The sequence below is a fragment of the Plecotus auritus genome (assembly GCF_963455305.1).
Source record: "Plecotus auritus genome assembly, chromosome: 7".
NCBI classification, from domain to species: Eukaryota; Metazoa; Chordata; class Mammalia; order Chiroptera; family Vespertilionidae; genus Plecotus; species Plecotus auritus.
In genome coordinates this window covers 3,047,019-3,066,148 of record NC_137774.1, presented here as the reverse complement: position 1 = coordinate 3,066,148, position 19,130 = coordinate 3,047,019, and the positions used below count along the sequence as shown (strand labels likewise).

The 19,130-nt window shown below is 53.5% G+C and overlaps 1 protein-coding gene across 2 annotated transcripts in view; it reads right to left on the bottom strand.

Moving 5' to 3' along the window:
• The window catches only part of UBE2O (ubiquitin conjugating enzyme E2 O), a 38,424-nt gene extending 28,223 nt beyond the window's left edge, over nucleotides 1-10,201 (bottom strand). Inside the window, exon 1 of one of the 2 annotated variants that reach the window (XM_080678544.1) lies at nucleotides 9,710-10,201. In XM_080678544.1, the coding sequence (XP_080534670.1) occupies nucleotides 9,710-10,132 (423 nt within the window). In that variant the 5' untranslated portion in view covers nucleotides 10,133-10,201. The remainder of the gene's footprint in view (nucleotides 1-9,709) is intronic. The other variant, XM_080678545.1, reaches the window with a different exon arrangement.
• Between the last annotated feature and the right edge of the window lie 8,929 nt (nucleotides 10,202-19,130).

Genomic DNA, 19,130 nt, shown 5'->3' with positions numbered 1-19,130 from the left:
ATGTCCAACATCACTAATTATTGGGGAAATGCAAATCAAAACTACAATGAGCTACACCTCACACCCATTAGGATCGCTACTATCAAAAAAACAGAAAATAACAAATGTCAACGAGGTTGTGGACAAAATAGAACCCTTGTGCACTGTTGGTGGGAATGTAAAATGGCAGAGCTGCTGTGGAAAACAGTGGCAGTTCTACAAAAAAACAGAAATAGATTGATCACATGATCCAGCAAGTGCACTTCTGGGTATATACGCAAAAGCATTCATGACAAGATCTTTATTTTTTTAATATTCTTATTGATTTCAGAGAGGAAGGGAGAGGGAGAGAGAGATAGAAACATCAATGATGAGAGAGAATCACTGATTGGCTGCCTCCTGCACACCCCCTGCTGGGGATGGAGCCCGCAACCCAAGCACCTGCCCTCGACTGGAATCGAACCTGGGACCCTTTAGTCTTCAGGCCAAGGCTCTATCCACTGAGCCAAACCAGCCAGGGCCATGACAAGATCTTGGAGATATTTGGGTATCCCTGGTTCATAATAGCACTATGCACAATAACTAGAAATTGGAAGCAACCCAAGTAGGCAACAACAGATGAATGGAGAAGCAAAGAGTGGTATATACGCCCCACAGAATATTACTCAGCCTTAAAAAGGAAGGAAATTCTGACACAAGCTACAACACGGACGAAGCTTGAGGACATTGCGTGAAATGAGCCAGGAATAAAAAGACAAATACTGTACAATTCTACTTCATAAAATTCACAGACAAACTGAATAGAAGGGTGGTTGCCAGGGGCTGGAGTGAAGGAGAATGGGGAGGAGGCGGTTACTGTTTAATGGGTATGAGTCTCAGTTTTACAAGACAAAACGTTATGGAGGTGGGTGGGCTGATGGCTGCACAACATCAGGAAGGTATTTAATGAGGTGGTAAGTTTTATGTTCTGTGTAGTTTACCACAATAAAAATATATTTTATTCTATTATTTTAATTTTCTTTTAGTCCTCACTCAAGGATACTTTTTTTATTTATTCTAAAGAGAGAGGGAGGGAGAGAGAGAAACATCGATGTGAGAGAGAAACACTGATGGGTTGCATCCCACCATGTGCCCTGACAGATATCTAACCCGCAACCTTTGGTGTATGGGGCAATGCTCCACCCAACTTAGCCTAGCCACCCAGTTAGGGCAAAGGATAATTTTTAAAAAGAGAAAAATGTAAGCCTGGGGGCCAGGGGGCCGATTTTAAATGACGGCAAATGCTCTGAGTTTAGAAGAGGACGCTTGAGTGTGCGGAGGTGAGCACCTGCATGCCTGCTACCAGCTCCCGCGTCAGGACAGAACGCACTTACACGCACCGCACGCGGACCCAGCAAATGCAGCTGCAGGTCAGCTGCGGGCTCGCGATGGCTGGCAATCAGCAATCACTGGCCAAGCCTAACGTTTCTCTCTGTTTGAAAATTTCTCCCAATGAAGTTAGAAGAAGAAATGTTTTAAGAGTGAGTGCCGCAGCCTTGGGGATGGGAGACCACTACACTCCTCAGCTGGTGCACCCCAAAGCCTGCGGTCCCAGAGGCCATGGTGGAGCTCGCGAAGAAGCGCGGGAGTGGATGGAGGGGCAGGTACCAGCCGGGCTACAGGAGCGGGCAGCGCACTGAAGCAAAGACAGGGAGGAAGGGGAGAGGAGAGGAGAGGAGAGCTCGGGCCTCTGGAAATGTCTGGGAGAGAGGTAAGAGGAAAAAGGCAAAAGAGGAAAGTCCAGGACAGTAAATGGAACCCAACGGAATAAAGTTTCCCTTTCAAGAGAGGCTCAACCATATCAATCAGGCTGATGGGCCAAAGGGACAGAAACGGAGAAGTGGGGAATGCAGGACCAGCAATGCACTAGTCTTCCGTGACCTTCAGGAGAGCCGTCTCATGCCAGAGGCGCAAGAGGCCAGGTGGGGTGTGCAGGTCACGAGGACATGGAGGCAGACACCATCCCCACCAGCAGGTTGCTGGGACCCTCCTTCCCACCAAGCACGCCGAGGGCGAGGTTTTCTTAGCTGTATGTCCTGAATCGTACATTTTGCTCCTCCGTCCTAACCATACGTCTGGTGGTCCCTAACAGAGCCCCTGAGGCTGGCGAGGGCAGGGAAAGATGCTCTCTTCTTTGGCTTGAAGATGATATCACCAACGTCAGGGCCCTCGGACTCCCTTAAGTAATTAACAGCCGGAGCAGCAAGCGGGGGGCTTTCTGCAGGAGCACTTCAGGTCCCGATGCTCCCGGAGCCCCACGAAGGACACATATGTGTCCGAGGTCCTTCCCATCCACACCCTGGGGGAAGCAAGTACAGTCGGTGGATGTGCCCATGCCTGGCTCGCCGGCCCTCCTGCGAGCACATCTCCCACAGAAAGGATGGGAACTGAAGGGAGGAGCCTCAGAGCGAGGCATGAAAGGAGCTCTCCCTGCGGATGCAAACGAAGAGGCTGCTTCCTCAGACTGCGGGCTGCTCCTGCCAGCTGCGGGTTTCAACTTTACTGCGGGGTAGGACTGACTGCCCCCTCCCCGTTTTTTTAGCACTACTCAGTATCTCAGGTTCAAAACTGTTAATTGCCATAGTTAAAATGCATCTTCTCCATATACAGCTATGCTATTCATTAAACCAAGGGTGACCTGGTTAGTGTCTTCATCCTTTGACTGAGCTACAGAAAAGTACATATTTCCGTCTCTTGAAATATGCAAACAAACAAAAACCGCACAACCAACTATTCAACAAGATTTAACCCAAAAAGGACATTCATTCCAGTACCTTCCGCCTCACTGAATACTTCTGAACAGTAGAACAGCATTTGCCTCCATGTTTAAGTCACAAAAACGTGCATTGCACAATCTTGCTTCAAAAGAACGCCATATGCCTGTGGGTAAAACTGACCAGCAGGCCCACTCCGCACAGCCAGCCGGGGTGGAAGGACGTGAGGACATGACGCCCTCCGCCGCAGAGCCCGGCCGAGGAGCTGAGCAAGCGCACACAGCCTTGGAGTCGGCAAATCCGGAGGGCTGTCCGTGACCACGATTCCTTTTATTCGGAGCTACACAACATTTCGGCAAGCATTTTGCTCCTCCCTGTCCTAACCACACAGGTCAGGTGGTCCCTCGTAGAGCCCCTGAGGCTGGCGGAAATGTCAGAAACAGGCAATTCGCAACGTGTGTCCCACTCAGTAAGCTGCAAATGTGGATGCGGCAACACTAAACCCAGGACCCTCGAGGAGGAGCTACAGTTAAAAGAGCAAAATCCTAGTAAATATTAGCAACAGCATCTTGTAAGCAGAAAAGCACTTTACACATGCAGGGTCCGCCTTTGAGTATCCGTGTAAATTAGCACCTCCCACCCCCATCCAGAAACAGGCTCATCTCCGGGCAGAGAAACTCGGAAAGCTTCTACCAATCAGAACAGAGCACAGATCATGTTCTCTCGGGTTAAAACTACAGGATGGCTCTTTAAGAGAACCCACTCATCACAGAAATTGCCCTCAATCCAACTCTGAGGGGACCGTGGGGGCAGCTGACACCGACATGGCCCAGCCGCGATGGCAGTTCACGCTCCGCACTCCAACCACAGCCCCAGAGTGCCGCTGGGTTCCACGAGGCCCGTGGGTAAAATAAAATAGTAAGAGAGGGAGGAAAAGTTGCTCATGATAGAACAGGAAAATGAGAGGGAAAAGCAGGGCTCACAGTAAAGCGGGGATGGGAGGGCACAAGACCGCTCACGTCCTAAAGCAGACTTAGGCGGAGAGTGCGCACAGCCAAGTCCAGGGCGACTGCAGGGAAAGGAACTGGACCTGAGCAGGACGCAGCCTCTCCAAGGCGTCCTTCTGAACCTGTCTCATGACTCAGCACTCCCAGCGGGAGGTGACAACAGCCGCCAGAGCGGGGACGAGGTGTTTGGAGGCAGGGAGCAAGGCGGATTTCCTAACACGGGCCATTTCCAAGACAGCACAGAATTAATGCCACTTCCTCGGACTTGATTTGCTCCGGGAGGTGGAGGTGGGGACAAACCAGTGCTGCGATGAATCAGACTCACAGAGGGTGCACTCATTCGACATCTAGGGCATTTGCAGAAATAAAATGTACTCTTGGACAGGTATTCTGAAAATGGCTGGGGGGCCCGGGAATGGAAACTAGAACAGAACGCAGCACAGCGCAAGAGCGAATGCGGCGTTTCTCCCATACTGCTCCACAGCCGTGACCCCCTCCCGGCACTGTACACCTTCCCCCGTCCAACACTCCCCTCCTCTCCCCTCACCTGAGGTCACTCCTCCCCCATAAGACTTTGTGTGGAAAGCCTGGATGAGTCATGCCAACCACAGGGCTGCGCCTCAGGTTTGATCAGGGTATTCAGGCGCTGTAATGATCTGTAAATCCTCAAGTTAAACACTGTCAGGTGAGGGCACGCTATCTTTACTTCCATTTGTGTTCAGGTTACTCCGCTCATTAGCAGTGTGACATCGGAGAAGTTACTAACCTCTCTGGTCCTGTTTCCTCCTCAGAAACATGAGAAGAACAGGACCGAATTCACAGGGTTGTCGTGGGTACCGAGTAATACACATCAGCACTTGAGCACTGGCACACTATATGTCTGCTCTTATTATTATCTTAAAATACAAAAGCAATACTCTGCCATCCTTATAATTCACAATCTCGTTACCTGTCTTTCGGGAATTTCAGAAGATGCCTTCCAGATGCTGGGAAATATGCATACTCAGGTATTCATTCCATCCCCTCCTGGAGGTGGGTGGACTTTAGCAGGTGTTACTTTAAATGTGCATGACTGAATTTCTTATAAGGTAACAGAGGAGTGAAGTTCATGAGCATTTACAGAAGAAGCGTAATAAAGAACTCAAATCTGTAACCCACCAGGTCACAAGCACCACCACATGGATGGGAACTGAGGCCTCTTTGGTGCAGCACCGCCCTGTGACACCAGGAAGTGATCTCCTGAAGGGCGGGGCTGGTTCTGGTTGATGGACATCAGGATGCCGGCTGCTAACAGCCAAGTGGCCGCCCCAGGCCCCACCCACCCACACTTCTGGTTATTCCGCCTGCACGGGCTCCCTTATGGGGCTAGAAAAACCTCCTGTTTTATAGCAGAGAAAAGGAAGCAGTGAGTAAGCCAAGGTCATTCAGAGTAGGTGACAGCCAGGAAGAGCACCCAAGGGTTTTGACTTCCAATCAGAGGACACAAACACCCGTCCCTCATCGGATGAGAGTGCCCTTGAGTCAGGCGACAAGCAGACAGAGGCACCAGGGAGGCATCGAGTCCCCGGAGCTAGAATGGGGGGGGGCCAAAGGACCAAGAATGAAATCACGGAGCGGCTCAGAGCCGTAAGCGCTGGGACCCCACCTGAACAGCTACAATGAGGTGCGCTCAGTCCTGCCGCGTGGGCACCTTACATGGCTTCCTCCTGTTAGTTCACTGCAGCGATTGCTCCTCGGGGGTCCGGCGCCTGGGCAGGTGAGGCACGCCAGCTTCACAGGCTGTGATGCTACACCTATTCCCCAGGGGAATGCTGGCCTGAGTGGGAGCCAAAAATAAAGCGAAAAGCCAATTCCTGAGGGGCCTGTCATCAGAGATGTTTTACACACACACACAGCAGGGTGATTACGGACACGGCTCTAATTTACAGACATTAGGTCTCAAACCAGCTGAGACCCTAAATGTTATGGCAACTTAAGGCAAGAGAGCACACAAGAGCGGGGAGAGCTAATGCATGAACAAGACACCCCGCACCGGGACTGAAGCTCAGCATTCTTCCTCACAGCGCGGGGCCGCGGGGCCAACCATGGCAGGGGAAGGCCAGGAGACCCACCGAGGCTGGCCAGGGCTCAAGAAGGCGAAGAGGCCCTGACCGGTTTGGCTCAGTGGATTGAGCGTCGGCCTGCGGACTGAAGGGTCCCAGGTTCGATTCCAGTCAAGGGCATGTACCTTGGTTGCGGGCACATCCCCAGTCGGGGGTGTGCAGGAGGCAGCTGATCAATGTTTCTAACTCTCTATCCCTCTCCCTTCCTCTCTGTAAAAAAAAAATCAATAAAAAAAATATTAAAAAAAAAATAAAAAAAGGCGAAGAGGCTGGCATTTGGCTTCGGCAGAAACGTCACTGGAGGGATTACCACTGGTGGGGAGGACCAAGTCCCGGCAAGGAGATGGGTGGCCAAACGGGAAACGTTTCCAGTGGGTAAGTCCGCTATCACGCTAAGGGGTCAGGAGAGGGAGGAAGCCCTGCACAGGCTTACCCTGGGCTGCTGGAACCTCAGGAACGAAGTAATAAGTTCCGCAGTTTTAAGGCAAAGCTACGTCTTTTATTTCTGTTGATTAAATTTATGGAAGTGGCCAGGAAGGGGGAGGACTCATGAGCCAGCCTCTGCACCTCTCTTTTTGAAATTTGTTCATCAAAAAAAAGTTAAAAGACATTAGAGAGTAAGCCTTTATTCACTGCCCACCAAATTAACATGAAAACAACAAAAATGGCCCTAGCCAGACTGGCTCAGTGGACAGAGCGTTGGCCTGCAGACCAAAAGGTCCCGGGTTCGATTCCGATCAAGGGCACCACACGTACCTCGGTTGCAGGCTCCTTCCGGGCCGGGCCCTGGTCAGGGCTTGTGCAGGAGGCAACCAATCGATGTGTTTCTCCCACATCGATGTTTCTCTCTGTCTTTCCCTCTTTCCCCCACTCTCCCTAAAAATCAATGGAAAAATATCCTCGGGTGAGGATTAACAACAAAACAAAGTACAAAAATGCTCCACAGCCTACTTTCCACATTAAAAGGACACTATTTTAAAAGTTCCAGTAGGTGCCCTGGCTGCTGTGGCTCAGTTGGTTGAGTGTACCAAAAGGTCACCAGTTCAATCCCTGGTCAGGGCACATGCCCAGGTTGTGGGCTCAATCCCTGGTCGGGGTGCATGCAGGAGGCAGCCGATAGATGTTTCTCTCTCACATCAATGTTTCTCTTTCTCTCTCAAATCAATAAAAACATATCACACACACAAAAATTCCAATAGGTGAAAATTTTAAAAAGAAATGTTTCCTAAGACTGACACTACATTATTCTACCAATAACTGGGTTCTCAAATCTCATAACCACATTAGTGATGTGGGAGACATCAGAATCTAATCAGTGGTTCTCAACCTTCCTAATGCTGTGACCCTTTAATACAGTTTCTCATGTTGTGGTGACCCCCAACCATAAAATTATTTTCGTTGCTACTTCATAACTGTAATTTTGCTACTGTTAGTGAATCGTAATGTAAATATCTGTGTTTTCCGATGGTCTTAGGCTCTACAGGTCGCGACCCACAGGTTGAGAACCGCTGCCGTAGAGCCTAAGACCATCGGAAAACACAGATATTTACATTACGATTCATAACAGCAGCAAAATTACATTTATGAAGTAGCAACGAAAATAATTTTATGGTTGGGGGTCCCACAACATGAGGAACTGTATTAAAGGGTCGCGGCATTAGGAAGGTTGAGAACCACTGATCTAAATGCTCTGTCTCGGTCTCACTGTCTCCTTTACAGCATGCTGCCACCTCAATGGATTTATAAGGCGTGGGAGGTGTGAAGGCAACTCTTCCTAAACCACAGCGCTCCAAGCAAGGACCCACCCTACCACCCTCGTCCCCACCCCACCACCCTAGGCCGTAGCCAGGGCCACATGGGGCTCCTGGTAACAGAGCTTACCTACCAGGAATGAATGTCCTCCCCACACAAACCTATCCCCAAGTCCCAAAGGAAGGGCTGGGCCTGCCACCCGTGCCTCCACTTCCTAGAATTCCTCCGCCCTTGGCTTTTGCTAAGCCCAGAAGCGACAGAAACACTACCACGGGAGCTGCAAAGAATGTCAACCAATTCAACGCAAGTCACAAGAGGGCAGCTTCAACATGAATCCGAGTTGGTGCCTTCAAGTCATTTTCTGGTTAGTTCCAAAATTGGTATTTGAAGTCAAATTCTGCACAACTACACATGGTGGGGGAGAGGCAGAGGGAACAGAACTGTAAACAAAGTCAACCACCAAAATCAAGATGTACAGGAGCAACCGGTGAACATGGCAGCTCGGGGCAGTGGGCGGGCCTGCTCCCCTGAACCCCATCACACGAGGTGCATTCCAGAGTCGCGAACCTCTAGAGAAGATGGTTAGGGAAGAACGTTTTTTTTTAAAGCCCCTGGAAAGATACTGGCAACCATCTGCTGCTAAGACAGCGCACCAACAGTACCTTGAGCAAAAATCTCTCCCCGACAGAACAATGCTGGTGGTCCTTTTTAACAAGTACGCTGCTGCAAAAAGAATGATCTTCCGGAGACTTTTACAGGGACTTATCATCTCCCCTGATTTGCATTTCTCTGAGGGGCAGCCGGGGTCCTGTGTGTGGATTTGTGTGTCTCTGGTGCATGCGCACGGGCGAGGGTGGAAAAAAGACCCTGCTGGTATCAGCAGTCACTTCTGCCACTAGAAACTGGATCACAGGCTCTTTCTGCCCAAACCGTCGCCACAGACCCCCTCTGTCCTGTGGCACGAAGCCCCGGTCCTGCCCCCTTTGTCTCCCGGTGTGTGAGAAACCCAGATTAACTTCTGACATGCCCTCCCCCTCCCCAGCTCAGACCTCTCAGTCCCAGGCAGCTCAAACAACCTGGTCCTGATTCTTGCTTGGAAATGTTTTCTTGAAGGGGAGGAGGAGGACACGGGGAGGAGGGCATGAAGAAGGGGTGAGAGATACAGGGTTTGCGTGTGTGTGAATCACTGATAGGAATTCACACGCAGGAAAACAAGACGTGAGAAGCCACCAACCCAACCTTGGGTCAAGGTTTCAGGTTTCTGATGATAAACCCTTGGTTTGGTACAACTGCAATATTCACCAGCCTCACCGAAATACCAAATGGGAGCGTGATGTCTGCTTACAGCCTCAGGTCAAAAAAAAACCCACACAAAACCCCTCCAGGTTTCCAAAGGGTGGAGCTCCTCCGTCCAAGGTTCTCTAGTATTTTTCCCCCAAGAAGTCCAACTGCACTTAGGAGTCATGGATCCCGGGGCAGCTGTCACGGCCACCCCCCGACCCCCGCACTGTTAATACCAAGGCTCTGCTCGGCAGTGATTCCACTCACAAAGTTCCCCGCAGCCCTGGGTGAGGCACCAAGGTAAGAAAGACAGAAAGGGGTTAGGTTACCGCACCCATGCTAACGCATTCTGCAATCTGGTGAACTTCTGGGGGTTTTCTGTCGCCCGGGGTTTTCACCTGTATCTCTGCCTGGGAATGCCCACACCCCTCCCTGCACCGACCGGGATGCACAATGCAGTATGTGGCTCCTGGGGGTCAGCGAAACGCCGCACTGGTGTCATGCCCGGCGCGCCTCTGAGCCCGAGCACCCCCAGGGCGACAGGGCAGAGGCCCCACGTACATAACCTTGAGGCCCACACCGCACCACAGCATGGCTTCGGATCCCTTCGCGTGGGAAGCCCGGCGGCCCAGGGCTGGTGCAATGACTTGGCACGGGAGCGTCCCCTCCGCTGAGGCCGGTCCTCCAACCTCGGCCCACGGCGGCAGCACCTCCCCTCCCGGCCCTGGCCCCGGCCCCGGCCCCGGCCCCGGCCCCGGCCCCGGCCCCGGCCCACGGCTCTGCAGGTAGGTGCCCCTCCGCCAGCCCCGGCCCCCGCCCGGCTGGCCCGCCGCACCTTCGTCTCCTTCACGTGCTGCTTGACGCCCTCCGGGTACCACTGGACGCGCACATAGCCGCGGCGCAGCGGGCTGGCCCGGCCCTCCTCGTGGCCCGCGCCCCCCGCCTCGGAGCAGCCCGAGCTCCCGCGGCCCTCCTCCTCGCCCTCCGAGTCCGAGTCCTCGCCGTGGATGAGGCGCACCAGCCCGAAGTGCACGGAGCCGCGGTAACGGCCCGACACCAGGTCGTGAGAGAACAGCAGGCGCTGCGAGCCGGCTTCGGGGCCGGAGTCCGAGGACGGCCCGGAGGCCGAGTCCGCGGCGGGCGCCGGGGCCGAAACCGGGGCTGTGTCTGGGGTCGGGGCCGGGGCCGCCTCAGGAACCGCGGCCGGGGCCTGGGCGGGAGCCGGGGCTGCAGGCGCGGGCGCTGCGGGATCCGCCATAACTGCTCTGCGCGAGTCTCCGGCGGCGGCGGAGGTGGCGGCGGCGGCCCAGACACGGGGAGGCGTGGCCAGCCGGCGCGGGGGCGTGGCCACGGCGCGCTGACGTGGCCCGACGTGCCGCCGTCGTCAGGGAGCCGAGATGCGGTTGCTAGGAGCTACCGCCCGGTCGCTAGGGGACGCTGGAGATGTTGCGGGAGCCTGGGGTAAAGGAAGGACTCCACCAGGGAGGGGCGGGGCCAGAAGGGATGAAAGCGGAGGAAGAGGGAAGGGGTGGAGGCCGAGGCGGAGGAAGTGGAGTGGTTGCCGAGGGAGAGGGGCGGGGCGGAGGTGGGGCGGATGCTGTCAACAACAGCTAATGAGCTCCCTGGGCGTCTCTAGCCTCCGACCGGGGACAAGGAAAAGAGCAAGTCAGTTCCTGCCCTCTGGGTGTTTACAATCTAGTTAGGGAGACAAAACATACACATCAACTAGTTAAAAAGCGACTCCATGTCAGCGTGTAAGCACGGCTTTAATAGGCATGTAGAGAGTGTATCTAGAATATATTGTATGAGGAAATTCCATGCAAAGCTTGGAAGGTTGATGACTCCTTAGGGACTGATCAAGACGTTGGTGAAGGAGACCCAGAGAAAGATCAGAAAAGATCAGCAGGTATTAGTGATTCTTCCTGCGGTTTGCCTATAAATCTACCTAGATGAGTTCAAAGCTCCATGAGGCTTTTTATGCATGGCAAGAGGTAAGATAGCCAGATAGTTAGGAGTGGGAGTCACAGATTCTAATTTTTGTCATGGACACTTACTGATCTTACAAAGGTAGGCAAGCTGATAAACTTCTTTTCACCTTAATGTTCTCGTCTGTAAAATAGAGGTGATAATAGCAGTATCTGTCTCATCAGATGATTGGGAGAATTAAATGAAACAGAACAATGCCTGGCACACAGTTCCCTCAATAAAGTTTAACTTTTTTTTTTTTTTTTTTTTTTTTTTTTTTTTTTACAGAGAGGAAGGGAGAGGGAGAAGGATAGAGAGTTAGAAACATCGATGAGAGAGAACCACCGATTCAGCTGCCTCCTGCACACTCCCTACTGGGATGTGCCTGCAACCAAGGTACATGCCCTTGACCGGAATCGAACCTGGGACCCTTCAGTCCGCAGGCCGATGCTCTATCCACTGAGCCAAACCGGTTAGGGCATTAACTATTATTTTAATATTTCAACCCTGCCACCCGCACCTACACTAAAATTCTAGATCAGCAGAACTATTATACTTATGGTCTGCTTCATATTGCCATTTTAAATTATAAAAAGTAATTATACTACTTTAGGTCACAAGGTAGTAACTGGCAGATGCAAATTGGACCCTGGGTCGCCTGACTCCAAGCTTTTCTAGTTCCCGTGTTGATTGGAGAACGGGGGTGTGTAAGTAGGCTGAAGAGAGCAGGGCAATTCGGGCCAGAAATCTTTGATATCAAAAATCCAAGGGAGGCCCTGACCGGTTTGGCTCAGTGGATAGAGCATCAGCCTGCAGACTGAAGGGTCCCAGGTTCGATTCCAGGCAAGGGCATGTACCTTGGTTGTGGGCACATCCCCGGTAGGGGGCGTGCAGAGGCAGCTGATCGATGTTTTTCTCTCATCGATGTTTCTAACTCTCTATCCCTTTCCCTTCCTCTCTGTAAAAAATAAATAAAATATATTTTTTTAAAAAATCCAAGGGAGGCCCTGACCGGTTTGGCTCAGGGGATAGAGCGTCCGCCTGCAGACAGAAGGGTCCTGGGTTCGATTCTGGTCAAGGGCACATACCTCGGTTGCAAGCTCCATCTCCACCCAGTTGGGGCATGTGCAGGAGGCAACCAATCGATGTTCTCTGTCTCTCCCCCTCCCTTCCATTCCCTCTAAAAATCCATGGAAAAATGTCCTCAGGTGAGGATTATCCAAAAAGAGAAATAAAATAAAATTAAAATATATTCAATGGGGAAAAAAAAATGAAAAAAAATCCAAGTGAGTTTTGCATTCTCCATCAGCTTATGCCTGTGCTTGTTATAATATAAAAAGACTGTCCTTTCCTCCCTAATCGTTGAGTAAAATTGGCACTTCAGGAAGATGCGCCTTGTTTATTCTGCAGCTTCTGGTAATAATGGCTAATAATAGCTGCCGTGTATTGAACGGCAACTTAATGGCAGGTACTATACTAAATGCTTTACTTAGATTATCCGCCTGTAAGGGAAGAAGTATGAGCCCCCCTTTTGTGAAGCAGCAGGCCACCCTGTGCTGTTCCCCACCCCCACCCCCAGGAACCTGCTAGGTTGTAGGTAAGAGTCCTTGATTTCAAATGCTGATTTCTCCCTTAGTAAACCCCTTTCGAGAATGTAGATCCTGTTGTGTGTTTTTTTATTTTTTATTTTTTTTAAATATATTTTATTGATTTTTTACAGAGAGGAAGGGAGAGGGATAGAGAGTTAGAAACATTGAAGAGAGAGAAACATCGATCAGCTGCCTCCTGCACGCCCCCTACTGGGGATGTGCCCACAACCAAGGTACATGCCCTTGACCGGAATCGAACCTGGGACCCTTGAGTCCTCAGGCCGACGCTCTATCCACTGAGCCACACCGGTTAGGGCATCTCTCGCCCCCATTCTGAGCTCCATCTGAGCTCTTGTAGAGAGAGGGGCTCAGTGCCTTTCTCCCCACCTCATGGTGTCCTTTTGTGACCTCATTCAGACCTGAGATGCTCTGGACGTGGTGTGAGGCTGGATTCCTTCTTAAACTCTGAGCCCCCAGCCAGAGTCTCTGCGCAGCCAGGCTGGCAAGTGGGGTGAGCCTGGATGGGAGCGCCTGCTTTTGATTTTCATAATTGTTGGATTAAAAAAAAAAACAAAACTTCATTCCCCAGTGGAGACACCCCTTCCTCTCATGGCCCCGACACCCAGCCCTTCCTGGGGACTGTAGATGCTTCTCGGGAGAATCTCGCTTATTTACGAATGCGCCTGCCAGAAACGGAGCCAGCCTGCCCACTCCCCTCGCGAAGGAACTGGCGTGGCTCAGGAGGCAGCAGAGCTGGCAGCGAAGTGAACTGATCTAGGGGAAGCAGGCCCTGCCTTGTCCCTATCTTAACCCGCCACTAGGTCACCCCTTCAGACCCGCACTGCCCCCTGGGGGAGCCCCAGCCCGCTTGGCCTCTCCCAGCCTCCCTGTGCCAGCAAACCCAGATGGGCCCAGAGATCTCCCACCTTGAAGCCGATGTTTGGGGGCTCTAGGGTGCCTTTAGCACTGGGGGCTTCGGCTGGAAAGGAGGGGAAGGAGGGGAGCTTCCCCAAGAGCCTCCTCCGCGTGTCTGGCTGGAGAAATGCCTCGCCTGAGTCTCTCGCTGGCGGTGGCTCAAGCATCATGGGCCTGTGACGTCTTCCAAGTGCCCCATCCCCCGCTGCCCTGGTCATACCTGGAGGACTGTGTTTCTTAGCCTCTATTAAGACCATTTATTAAAACATATTTTTATTGATTTCAGAGAGGGAGAGAGAGATAGAAAAATCAATGATGTGCCGAAACCGGTTTGGCTCAGTGGATAGAGCGTCGGCCTGCGGACTGAGGGGTCCCGGGTTCGATTCCGGTCAAGGGCATGTACCTTGGTTGCGGGCACATCCCCAGCGGGGAGTGTGCAGGAGGCAGCTGATCGATGTTTCTCTCTCATCGATGTTTCTAACTCTCTATCCCTCTCCCTTCCTCTCTGTAAAATATCAATAAAATATATTTTAAAAAAAGAAAAAGAAAAATCAATGATGAGAAAGAATCATTGATCGGTTTCCTCCTGCACGAACCCAACTGGGGATTGAGCCCACAACCCGGGCATGTGCCCTTGACTGGAATCGAACCCGGGACCCTTCAGTCCACAGGCCGACTCTCTAGCCACTGAACCACACCAGCCAGGCACCATTTTTTTTTTTTTTTACTCCTGTCTCTCCCATGGGGCTGTGAACCTGAGGACAGGGACTGTGTCTTCTTCATCTTTGTAATCCCAGCAGCCAGCACAGCTCCGACTCATAGTAGGTGCTCAAAAGGTATTTGTTGAGTGATTGACCACAACAAGCCAGCCTCTCCCAGTGGCCCTCGGCCTGGCTCACCTCGGTCTCTCCTCAAGTCCCCAGCTCCCCGTCTCCTTCAGATATGAAAACACCCCCCCCCACATGCACGCTCATGTCACCCATGCATCCACACGCCTCCTGCCCACGCAGTTGCTCTCTCCTTAGCCTTTAACGCCGAGATCTGTGCCGCCCGTCACAGTGGCCTCTCACCACACGCGACTCTTGAGCACTTGACGTGTGGCTGGTCTGAACTGACATGTGCTGTACGTGTAAACCGCACACTGAATTTTGAAGACTTGGTGCAATCTATGTACATATATATGTACCTGTACGTGTACATATATAATTTATTACTTGTTGAAATGACAGTACTTTTTACATATTAGGTTAAATAACATCTCCGATTCAGATCCAGTTCACCTGTTTCTTTGTAGGTACCAGGAAACTGAAGATGACACGTGGGGCTCACACCATCTTCCCGTTGGCCGTGATTCCAGCTGCTCAGGGAGCCAGAAGTGCCTTCTTTCTCCAGAAGGTGGCGATCCCCTCTCGCCTGGGACATCATGCCTGAAGGTCTGGAAGGTTCCTGAGGAAACGTTTCTGTACTCTGACAGATAGTAAACCCCAAATTAGTGTGGGCCCCACTCAGCCCAGCAGTGAACCAGCCAATCTATGCAATGGAGGCTTCAGAATGCCCCCCCGAGGAAGCCCTGCAGCTGAGTGCCCTCCTCCGCGGAAGGGCCAGCACGCGGCTGGGAGACGCCCGCGATGGGAGGGGCACCATGCCACTTGCAGCACGGTGTCTGCTTGCCAGGGGTTGGCAGCGCGCAGTGGGTACTGTGGGGCACAGCCCCCCGTCCTCCTTCCGGTCCGAGAGCTCCTTCCCCCAGTTGCCGGGCGCCAGCTGCCAAGGCTCACAGCTGCATCCCTGTCCAAGGATTGCCCTTGGCTGACAAAAGATGCCCTACCCCTGTAACGATGGTCCGCATGAGAAACAAAGCCGGCCCTCTCACCTCCATTCAGGACCTGGGGGAAGGGCCGCCCCGCTCAGAGTCCCTCCTGGGGCCCTGAAGGCTCCCCTACTCCCGCCTCCTCAGCTTCACCTCTCCCTCCTCTGCGTCTGCTGACCTCGCCCCCTCAGGGGTTGGCCTGAGCATACTCCCAACAAAGGTCCCCACGCAGAACCCAGAGTCAGAACGTCTGTTCCTGGGGAATCTCGCCCTTAGCAATAGCTGGTGCTAGGTGTCCTCTCCAGAACTTAGAAATCAGAGGCTCGCCCTGGCTGGTGTGGCTCAGTGGATAGAGCGTCGGCCTGCAGACTGAAGGGTCCCAGGTTCAATTCCAGTCAAGGGCACATGCCCGGGTTTCAGGCTTGATCCCCAGTAGGGGACGTGCAGGAGGCAGCCAATCAATGATTCTCTCTCATCATTGATGTTTCTATCTCTTTCTCCCTCTCCCTTCCTCTCTGAAATCAATAAAGATATATTTAAAAAAATAAAGAAATCGGAGGCTCTGAGGGTGACACAGGTGTTGGAATTTTCTGACGCTGCCAGGTGATTCTAACGTGCAGCCAGGTGTGAGAACAAACAGCTGGTTTGAAGCAAGGAGAGCTGAGTGGGTGACAGCGATGGCCAGTGGCCTCAAACCAGGATGTGCATTATAGGGGTTTGGAGGCCAAGGGCTCGGCCACACCCGAGGCTCAGACACGCCCCCCCACCCGCCATGCCAGGTGCCCGGTTCTTCCTGACTCCCTCACTGCCCTTTCCCCGGCCTGTGCCGACCGTCCCTTCCTCAGCCCTCACAAATCTGGTTTCCAGATAAAATACAGGACACGCGTGAGATCAGAATTTTGGATAAACAGTGCTTTAGAGTAAGTACGTCCCAAATAGTGCACCAGGCATACTTTAAAAAATTACTTGTTGTTTTCCTGAAATTCAGATTTTTATTTGCTAAGTCTAGCAGCCTTATCCACAACGTACATCTCCTGAGGCCACTGTTGGTCGGGTGGATTTGATTACAGGCCCGGGGTGGGGGGCACCCTGGTGGTGGTGGGGTGCTTGGGTGTTCTGGAATGCCTCAGCTGATTATCACTCGCCAAGGCTAGCAGGGGTGGGCAAACTTTTTGACTCGAGGGCCACAATGGGTTCTTAAACTGGACCGGAGGGCCGGAACAAAAGCATGGATGGAGTGTTTGTGTGAACTAATATAAATTCAAAGGAAAGGAGCGGAGGGGAGAGCAAGAGAACCCTCCACTCCTTTGGCTCCGCGGGCCGGATAGAACAGCCGAACGGGCCGGATCCGGCCCGCGCGCCGTAGTTTGCCCACGGCTGGACTAGAGACAAGTTCTGTTACTCCTGATGTCCGTGTACTGCTGACCCCAGGCCCATGATCACACGCCCCACCTCTGCTGCCCCGCAGTCTAGCCGTGTTTAATATACTGTCTCGTCTTGTTCTCGGGGTTCCATGTGCCCAGAGGTGCTTTCTAGAAAGAATAGGACCATCTGGCAGTCAATCAAGAGAGGCGGATTGAACCGCCTACCTACCCTTCTCTGGCGGCTCCCGGAGCTCGTGATCGGCCACCAGGGGGCACCGGGGAGCATCAGAGTATAGGAAGGACAGAGGAGGCCTTTGCTGGGATCTTGAGGTGGGAGGTGCCCAGCCCAGGTCCTGGACGTGTTCCTGGCACCAGGCCTGAAGGTCAAGCCTGAGGAGGTCTTCTGGTCAACTCTGCGGGGTCTGTTGTGGGATGGGACCCGACTGGTGGCCGATGGAGGGGTGCTGCGGGGCCTCAGACGGAGGAGAGACCTGGAGAAGGGGATGAGAGTGGGTGTGTGGAGGCTCCGGGGCTGGTCTGGGGTCACCACAGTGTCAGGACCACGTGAGCCCAGCAGCACAGGGCAGGGCTGGTACCGCCGTCCCCCCCGGATCACAGATCATGGATCATGGGTGAGAACAGGCTCTCCTGGGATGGGTGGGCCGGGGATCAGCCTTGCTGGGCGGGTGTAGAAGCCAGGTCCTGATGGGGCAGGAGGTATGTGTGTTGGAAGGACAGGCGTGGGTGCTGGCAAGGGACATACACAGGTCACAGGAGAGGTGTGAGCTGAAGGGGAGAAAGGGGGGCAAGGGTAGTCTCCAGGACTGAGAGACGGGCCTGGGTGGGGCGGGGGACGCAAGAGCGGGAGGCAGCTTGCTGGGCAGTTTTCCAGAGCCAGAACGCACCCCAGGTTCTGGGAACGGGGTGGCTCCGAGGTCCCTGGCAGTCAAGGAGTCTGGTCTGGATGTTAGATTGGAGCAATCTCGCGAATCCTATCCTATATAATAAAAAAGCTAATATGCAAATCGACTGAACGGAGGAACGACTGGTTGCTATGAAGCACACTGACCACCAGGGGGCAGATGCTCAATGCAGGAGCTGCCCCCCTGGTGGTCAGTGCGCTCCCACAGGGGGAGCGCCGTTCAGCCAGAAGCCGGGCTCAAGGCTGGTGAGCGCAGCGGTGGTGGCGGGAGCCTCTCCTGCCTCCGTGGCAGCGCTAAGGACCCCTCGGGGGTCCTGGACTGCAAGAGGGTGCACGAATGTCGTGCACCGGGCCTCTAGTATGTAATAGACTTCCAGTGGGACCCTCAGGTTCAAAAGTGCCCAGGGAGGCAGCCTGCTGGGCCTTCGCCTCCCCCAGGTGAGCAGCCTTCCACTCGTTACATTTCCAGCCCCGAAACCCGCCTCGGGCAGCCCCTCCCACGTGGGACCGCCCTGCCCTCTATGGCGTGGGGGAGTCGCCCGTGGTGCTGGGTGCTGTAAGGGTTTGCTCGCTCTGGTTGCTGGATAATCTCCCCTCTTGTGTATATTCCACAGTCCCTTCTATGGTCGATGGTCTTTGGGGTTGCTTTTAGAGGATATTCCTGCTCCTTTAATGTTGGGTGGGTACGTGGGGTGGGAGCGTGGGTCCCCGGGGGCTTGCCCAAGACTCCCAGCGTGGTGGCCGCACCCCTGACCACCACCTTGGGGTGAAGCACCTCAGGGGGATGGCAGGCGTGGGAGGCAAGGCGGGGTATCGGGGATGGCCAGGGGGCGAGAATCTCTCAGAACCTCTTGCTTGTTTGAATTTTTTTAAAAATATATTTCTTTATTGATTTCAGAGAGGAAGGGAGAAGGAGAGAGAGATAGAAACATCAATGATGAGAGAGAATCATTGATCGGCTGCCTCCTGCACGCTCCCTACTGGGGATCAAGCCCGCAACCCAGGCATGTGCCCTTGACCAGAATCGAACCTGGGACCCCTCAGTCCGCAGGCTGACGCTCTATCCACTGAGCCAAGCCGGCCAGGGCTGTTTGAGATGTTTTTTGTGACAGCTGGACAAGGGACGATAGGGGATGCGATGAAGAGCGGGGAACGCGGGGACTGACCGGCGCCTGTGGCTTTGGGAATTTGCCCAGGTGCTCCCGGAAGAGTCCCACTAGGGAAGCCGGCTTTGGTTACATACGTGACGGAGGGGTAATTTACACGGGCAGGACCTGGAGGGTTTGTCAGGGATCAAGCCCTCACAGTGGCTTGCCACAGCCCCCACTGCGAGCCCCGCCCGCTCCCCAGGCTCCTCGGCTCTACCTGCACCCCGGGGGCCAGATGTAGGGTCTCCTCCCTTCGCTTGGGTGGACTCTGACTTGGGGACACTCAACCAGCAGGAGAGCCATGAAGATGGGGACCGGCCATTAGGAAAAGCACTGGGTCCAGGGCTCAGGCGGGAACAGCGGGTAACGGGGAGCGGACCTGGGCTGCCAGCCACTTCACGGGGAGTATTCACCCCGGGCTCCCTATACAACGGGCTAATCCTCCTGGACGGGCGGGCGGGGTGTGGATTAAAGGAGGCTGCTCCCTCCTGCTGGTGAAACTGGGGGGCCGGGGGGATTAGAGACCTCTGAGCACATCATGTG